The sequence below is a fragment of the Xenopus laevis genome, chromosome 1L (assembly GCF_017654675.1).
Source record: "Xenopus laevis strain J_2021 chromosome 1L, Xenopus_laevis_v10.1, whole genome shotgun sequence".
Lineage (NCBI taxonomy): Eukaryota > Metazoa > Chordata > Amphibia > Anura > Pipidae > Xenopus > Xenopus laevis.
The window spans coordinates 124,387,426-124,395,896 of NC_054371.1; the positions used below are offsets into that span (position 1 = coordinate 124,387,426).

General features: G+C 36.6%; 1 protein-coding gene across 1 annotated transcript; it reads right to left on the reverse strand.

The window, feature by feature from the left end:
• Window positions 1–1,295: 1,295 nt before the first annotated feature.
• On the reverse strand, window positions 1,296–8,222 carry LOC108713500. The gene is made up of 5 exons (XM_018257069.2): window positions 7,984–8,222; window positions 6,210–6,421; window positions 4,197–4,420; window positions 3,127–3,283; window positions 1,296–1,814 (listed from the first exon to the last, which is right to left on the reverse strand). Exons 1-5 carry the CDS (start codon window positions 8,049–8,051, stop codon window positions 1,717–1,719), a joined length of 759 nt encoding a protein of 252 aa, XP_018112558.1. The 5' UTR covers window positions 8,052–8,222; the 3' UTR covers window positions 1,296–1,716.
• Window positions 8,223–8,471: the final 249 nt, after the last annotated feature.

The window sequence follows — 8,471 nt, forward strand, 5'->3', positions numbered from 1 at the left end:
CCATACCACGTCAAGGTAAACCCCGAATGGCGGTCCCTAACTTGTTTTATATTTTATGTGCATTTTAGCATTACCTGTAATCAATGTCCATTGAACGCTGTTTTTTCACTAAGGGCTAAATCCTCCCCAGCCAGCAATCAGGCTTTTAAAGGAGAGATATTCCCAAAACAAACGCCCAATTTTAAAAGCATAGGATCACCACTAGTTTAAAGGGGGGGGTATGGGGTGCTACAACCACTGAAGCTATGCCACAGCTCCTGGCTAAATATACAATATCAAAACAGGGGGGTTGTGGGAGCACTCTAAAGGCTTTAAAGTATATATATAAGTATAATAAATGCTATTGCATATGTACCCAAAACAGGGGTTATTTTGTTACAAAGTTATGATCATAAAATTGATAAGCCACCATACCACGTCAAGGTAAACCCCGAATGGCGGTCCCTAACTTGTTTTATATTTTATGTGCATTTTAGCATTACCTGTAATCAATGTCCATTGAACGCTGTTTTTTCACTAAGGGCTAAATCGGGGTTTACCTTGACGTGGTATGGTGGCTTATCAATTTTATGATCATAACTTTGTAACAAAATAACCCCTATTTGGGTACATATGCAATAGCATTTATTATACTTATATATATATACTTTAAAGCCTTTAGAGTGCTCCCACAACCCCCCTGTTTTGATATTATATATATATATATATATATATATATATATATATATATATATATATATGTACACATCAAAAAATGAAAGTGCACTCAGGGAACATTTGCATTGTTGCACTGAGCTCTTGTTCGTTCATTGCGAAAATTGCATGCAAGTGTGCCTATTGATATAAATGAAACCCAGGGACTACCATCTCCCTGCACATGGTAAAAATTCTAGGGTTCCTCCAGTGGGCTGCGCCAAAAGGTCCAACAGACTTGCTCCCCAATACTCACACACTAATACCATTTTAACGCCAAACACCGTAACTGGCACCTTCTTCACTGCAAAAATTGGATGTATTCAAAGCGTTGAGGTGAAGACAATACTGCAATCTGCTGCAACAATGCTGAGCAACTGAAATCATTGTGAATTGGGTCTTAAAATTGCACTATGGTGCTGTGGAATGATAGCAGGAAAGGATAGCAGGAAATGTATATCTGTGCATTGTTCGCTCCATTGAAAGAAGATGCTCTTTTTCTGTTGTCTCATTCTGATCTGATGCAAGGTTTTATTCCTTAGAATTGCTACAGAACATTGTAGCGAATGAATTCATTCATTTTCAATAAATTCTTCTGTAGATATTTATACAGAACAATTGCTTTATTTAGTCAGATCTTTATTAACAGAATGATAGACGCCTTGTTGCATAATATAACAGTTAGAATTAAAGAACACAATAATGCCACAGAGAAACCTGAGAGGCTATATAATTGCTAACGTTTGGTTCTGCCTGCTGATGCTTAGTGAAAAAAAGCAGAAAGAAATACAGTACTTTATGTGTTTTATTTTGTATTTGCTTTATGTGAGAATCGGAGGAAAAGGAAAGCAACGCTAGGTAAAAAACTTTGTGAAACTAATAAGCAAAATGTAATCAGCTATTCCTCTAATATCACACCTGCATGCAAACATGTATATTAAATACCAGCTGGTTCATTATTGTAGTGAAAATCTAATGTGCTGTCTGCCTTGATCTGGCTGTTATCCCATTTAATGGATCAGCTCAGAGGAGTGAGGTCCAAACAAAGGGTTGCTCTTTTAGTTTCCCAAGCGCATTGACACTGGTTTTTCCCCAAGTCTTCCCAATAGCAAACATCTGACCTACATTAAAACAAAATTAAAAAGTAAGCAAAGTTTCATATGTGTTTTGGTTATAACACAATAATACATATACCTTCTTTATAAGTAGGCTTTATATAAAATGTATATTACATGAGCAAAACAGTGGAATACATTTGCTTAGGCAGTTATTTTAGGGAACCCTTATTCTTCTTAGGGTTCATCACTACGTGCTGCAATTGCACTTGCACTTATCTGCTGAGCACTCATCTGCTGCATGAGGTAGTACAAAAGGGAGCTCCATATCTAACACCCACTTGTCCAGGTGGAAAGCACTTAGCTCCATTTGTGTATTGCGTCTATAGGTGCTTAGTGTTTTGCCAGGTAAATCAAATGCATCTGCTCTCCCTAAGATTGCAGGTGCAAATAGCACCAGTTTGCACAAACTTTACTATCTGGTGCTAACCTGATTACAGCAGGCACAATTACACTGGAGTTTTGTTTTCATTCTTTTCTACCAATATCTACCAATAGTGTTCTTTTCTTAACGAAATGGAAAGTGGCAGAGAATTTTTTTTTTTAAAGAACGAATGTACACAGTGAGGAAAAATGGTCAAAAAAAATGTGTGTGATTAAAAAAAAAACAACAAACAAATTTGATTAAAAATGAATTACCTGCCCACAATGGTCAGTTATATCAATATATCAGCCCCTAAGATCTAAGGAAATAACTGCTGACTGGTTTCAGAATGTCTAACCTTGGAACTATTCAGGTTGCACAAAGGTGCGGTAAACATGAATAAAAGTGCTAGATTCAGAATTAATTATATATAAACATTGTTGTGGTTGAAAAATAATATTTACAGAAAATCAGGACTTGAGAGAGCCTTTAAAAATATCCCTTTATGGGATATTTGTAGAAAAGTCAGTGTGCTAAATTTGTTTTCCCCAGACAATATGCACATAATGCAAACGCATTCCCTATCCTTTGTCACACACAACAATATAATTACAGTATATATTATATAATTATGTGCATGCCAGTGTCCCAACATGGCATTCCACAACAGGAGCTCCCTCCCAGGAGGCAGAGCACTTAGTAGAGGTGCTTTTTTAAAAAAAGAGAAGCAAAATGTGCTCTTTTAGCCAGCACCTCTGGTGCGATGAACAATTTATGGGTGACAGGTGCCCTTATAAAAAGTAAAAAGAATAACCTCCAGCTTGAAGCTGAGGGGGACAGTGAAGCTGAGGGAGATTAGGGTGCCCTTCTCTTCTGCAGTCAGCACATGTGCAAAGACTGTCCTCCTGTACATGCACTGATGTTGGAGGGGGTGATCAAAGGGCCAGTACCTACCAGGTATGTATCCTCCATAATTAGGAAGGATTCCAGAATCAGTTCTGTAAATCAATTTTCCTTGTTGTTCTTGATTATAATTTGTTGTGTATGAACTTGGTATAGGATCCCTTTCATTTTTCTCTGCAAATGGAGAAAGCCTTGGCAATGGGCGCTCCTGTAGAAATGGAAAATATAGCAACATTCAATGTGGTTACACAGGTGATAGATACACATCAAGGAATTATTCACAAATTGAGGTGCAAAAACACCACTGCAGTAACCTATAGAAACAATCAGCTGTTTACTAAAATTATACAGTGGATTTACTGTATAAGCCAATTGTGGATTGGCTGGTATAGTTTACTACGCGTCAAATTAAGGTGCATGGGGCCCATTGGGGCTTTGAACTCAAGGGTCCCCCTAGTGACATACAGCCCCCCCCCTTAAGTAAATTGTTACAAAAGTATCATATCTCCTGCTGTGGCTGTTCTGGGCTATCTGCCAAAAGCCAATTAAGTTAGAAACTTTGTTTCTTTTTCTGGCTGTTCAGAGAAAAACAGGACTTTCCAGTACAAATGAGGGACTGCAGGTTGAGCTGTCAAAAGAGGGATTGTCCCTCAGAAAACGGGACAGTTGGGAGGTATGATCCCTTCATCTGCCCCCTGCACTGTTTTGGGCTTGGGAGTAAGGGGGTCTATTCAGTGATTGTTATGATTGTTTATGGAAAGCTGGAACTTGTAATTTTATCACCAACCAGAGCAATGCAAGTTGCCTAAATACTGAATGATGTCTTGCTGGGCCATATACATAAAGACTTAAAGGTATATACATATATCAGAGTGCTTTTCTCTTCATATTAGGGGTCATTTACTTACTGCACCACAGTGGGTTAAGCACAATTGCCCTGTTTTTTCTGACAATGCAAATTCCAGCATAATACCATTCATTCCAGCACATTTGCAGTGCAATTGTGGCAATGTGTTAAACGTGCCACAATTGTGCTAGAACTGTATAAAAACATATTAACACATTCAAATAAATATACTTGTACTGGCAAATATCTTTGATATAATCAACTGAAAATTTACCTGCTCAGATCTTCCATGAAAAGTAGCTTTTTGCTTTAAACTTTCCCGAGACATTCGCAAATGCTTGCTGGTGTCAGAGGTAAATGTCTTCAGCTGATCAGGGCTGTGTAACTCATGTTTTATTCCTTCCACTGTTTGTATAGCAGTTGAAATCCTCAGGTCTCCATTATACATGTTATTTATTCCTGTAGCATAATATCTTCTTTTTATTGGATAAAAATATCCTTTATAGGAAAATGGGAAGAAAGCTATTACAGACAGATACTAAGATTTGACATAGCCAACTGAGCAAAAGCTAGGCTAGAACAGCTATTTTATTTGACATTCCTTAAAGGGGTGTTTCACCTTTAAGTTTACTTTTAGTATGTTATGGAATGGCAACTTCTAAGCAACTTTTCAGTTGGTTTTCATTATTTATTTTTTATAGTTTTATAAATATTTGCCTTTTTCTTCTGACTCTTTAAAGCTTTCAAATGGGCGTCGCTGACCCCTTCTAAAAATCGAATGCTCTGGAAGGCTACACTGGTATTGTTATCGATAATTTTTATTGCTGAGCTTTATGTTCAGCCCCTCTCCTATTCATATTCCAGTCACTCATTCCTATCAATGCATGGTTGCAAGGGTCGTTTGGAACCTGGTTACCAGATTGCTTAAAATGAAAACTGGAGAGCTGCTGAATAAAAAGCCAAATAACTCAAAATTCTTCAATAATAAAAAATGAAAACCAATTACAAATTGTCTCAGAATATCAATCTCTATATCATACTAAAAGTTATCTCAAAGCTGAACAACCCCTTTAATCAATAGAGGTTATGTAACAACACAGCAAAAGTTTTACCCTACTCCCCTAATCTACACAAAACTATTAGAAATTTGCTTTATTCTTTTTGTCAAGGTAAAGTTCTATTATTCGTAAAACTTGGGCTTTCCAGATAAGGGATCTTTTCATAAATTGGTTCTCCTTACCTGAAGTATGCGAAAAATCATTTACTCATTAAATAAACCCATCATGACTATTTTGCCTTCAATGTGTATCATATGTAGTTTAGTTTGTTTCAAATTTTGTCATTACCTTGACAATGGAAATCATTTAAAAACAGAATTTACTTAAGATGGACTCTATGGGATATGGACTTGTGTAAGTGTAAGTCTGAGTTTTCCAGATAACGGGTTTCTCAATAAGGGATGTACTAGAACAGTAAAAGCTGTAGAGCATTTTTATAGCCCCATAATTCATACATTATTTTATAATGCACAAGAACCATGAATATCTTGTAAATTATATCCTTATAAACGGTGCTAAGTGATGTCATCGGTTAGAATCGGAGCTTAGTGATGTCATTGCTGTCACATTATTTGCTGAAAATTGTGCATTATAATAAAAAAAGTAGGGATGCACCGAATCCACTATTTTGGATTCGGCTGAACCCCACAAATCCTTTGCGATAGATATGCAAACCTCCTTGTTTTGTGACAAAAAGTTACGCAATTTCACTCCCTGCCCCTAATTTGTATATGCAGATTAGAATTCGGATTCGGTCAGCTTGGCAGAAGGATTTGGCCGAATCCTGCTGAAAAAGGCCAAATCCTGACCAAATCCCGAAACCGAATTCTGGATTCGGTGCATCCCTAACATAAAGTACCCCCTGTTGCAAAATATGAGGATATTAGAATTGGATTTCCATGACCTGTATAAAAACACTTGGCCTTTAGTTTTTATATGGTCATGGAACTCCTTGATAACTTATAATATCCTTATAATACAAAAAAGCCATGAATATCTGTAAATTACATCCTTATAAATGGTGACTAGTGTTGTCCTAAGTTATAAACGGTGAAGTAACCTCTGAGTTCCATGACCTGTATAAAAACACTCGACCTTGGCCTCCTGCTTTTATATAGACATGGAACTCCTTGGTGACATAATATCCTTATATTTTACAAGAGGGGGTACTTTATTCACTATATTAAGTATGTTGTATATACTGTATGTACTGTATGTATCAGTCATACCTTTTTTAATATTCCAGCTTTCAGCCTGCTCTCTAGGGATGTCTCTTGTGCCAGAGTGCATAGAAATGACTGGTCCTTGTCTATCTCTCCATCCTGTGAGAGGCAAGTTTGTACATCTTTGTACACCTGGTTCATGGTTGCTCGATGTTTGGGTAGCATTGCCGTATATGTAACCAGCATCACTTCGAAGCTTTGGAATTTGGGTTGTATATCTGAAAAAGCAGGTGTTAAGAAATGATTTTCTAATGCTGAATGCTATATAACTAATGCCATATGAAACTGATGGAAATTGAAAATTTTGTTTAATCCCTGTTTAACAGAAGCAAGGTATAAAGCAAAATACGCACGACCCTGGGGAAAGGCTCAGTTCCCAGTCTGCACCGTTGGCCTAAGTGATAGTACCGAATGTGTCATATATGCCATTTTGATACGATCAATTGCTGATTTCACACAAAATCAGCAGACTCTTCAAGTTTCTTGTCCAACTCCATCTGCCAGCTCTGATGCTTAAACAAGCTACATTATATAAGGCCATGCTTGGTAACTCTGCCCTGGCTTAATTGCTTGGAAAATAAATGCAATATTTACTATAGTTATCTATTAGGATTTTATGTATATGCCAATTAAAAGACCCATGTAAAGTAGCACCTTTGCACCAAGCATATACCAGGTCACACTGTGCCTCACAACACCACATATACTTGTATTGTTTGCCTGAACCCAATCCAGTAAGTAAGCACCACAGCAGTGTGTATTAGCCAGGAAGCATTTCCAAGTAGCTACAAAACAATTTAGACAGGATTAGAATAATGTATAAGCCTCTTCGCCTATGCTCAAATACAGAAGGAATGCTGTATGCTGTCACGTATATATATTAAATTATGTAATTTATTAAGAGACTGAAGTGGAATACGTTAATATAGCAGACAATAAAACCACCTCATGGAGACTGTGCAGTAATATCCATAGTCTAGTTAAAAACAAGTAAAACAACTTGATTGCTCACTAATCCTAAAATCTAACACAGCCTAAAGTGTGGCTCTATTTCCTAAATCAAATGTCATGTATTATGTTACATATCCCATAAGTTCTGCCTATTCAGTTCGAGACTATGCCCAGGATCCAACTGTTTTTTCTTTTTGTTTGTTTCCAGGGACACGAAAAACTAAACGTACGCACAGCCTTGATACATTTCCCGGCAAGACGCCAGTTTATCAGAACCGATAAGCCTATGTAATTTATTATTCAGGCACGTACAGTTCTGGTTATCAGGACACAATGAATGTGTGACCCTCAATAAACTCAATATCCCCTGACTCCCGTTTTACAAAAGGAGCCCCAGGCATTCTTTCTGTATAAAAACCAAAAGTAACTGGATAGTTTATCAAAGCTTTCCTTACCTTGTGGCATAACAATAAATTCATTGCAAGTCAAGTTTTTAAGTTAAGTGTGGCTTTTTGTATGTCTTAAAGCTAAATTGTATTACTGTACACACCATCACAGACTATAAAGTACACCCAGCTCTAAAACTCCTGCTTCATTTACATGTCCACGTTAATTAACACTAATCTATTTACCACTGATCTGCTATTTAGTAACAATTGCCTTCATTTCAATAAATACATATTTTTATACAGCATATAAGTAACAGAGCATAGGCTTAGTAAATTAATTCTATTATCAAATAATTAGTCTCCTAGTTATTCACATATAATTACAAGAAAATGTCAAGCTCCAACATAGAATATTACCTGTAGGAGAAGACACGGCTTACCCTGGGATGTACTGGGGGTCATAGGTAGAAAACATTACTTCAGGAAGCTGTGGTAGAATGATGGGCATTTTCTGCTTAAATAGAGAAAATAGAAAGAGCAGAGCTTTCAGTACTCAGTTCAGTTAGTTGTTTTCGAATTGGTAACCGGACACTCACTAACTGCTTTGTCATAACAACCATTGACTTGTTTCTAGGCACAAACATTTATAGTCATTATCTACTGTATATTCTTAACAGATGAAGGAATGAAGTCCCAACCAGAAATTTGGGAAGTCTCTCTCCTTGTATAATTATACAAAATTCAAATTATCTACTATTTATCAAAAAAAGAAAAAACACACAGAGTTTACAGAGTACATAGTCCCCTTGTCACAATATACATAATAAGTAAAATCATGCAGAATATAAACTGGAAAATTGCTTTGTTTTATTTATATTTCAAATCTGTGTACGCTAATGTATTCTGTATTCAGTATGCTGTGATGAAC

Coding starts and splice junctions, on each gene's coding strand:
- LOC108713500 (XM_018257069.2), bottom strand. CDS start 8,051: ATGCCCATCATTCTACCACAGCTTCCTGAAGTAATGTTTTCTACCTAT. Junction 6,422..7,983: donor GACCCCCAGTACATCCCAGG/GTAAGCCGTGTC, acceptor CTGCTTTTTCAG/ATATACAACCCAAATTCCAA. Junction 1,815..3,126: donor TTATGGAGGATACATACCTG/GTAGGTACTGGC, acceptor GTTTTAATGTAG/GTCAGATGTTTGCTATTGGG.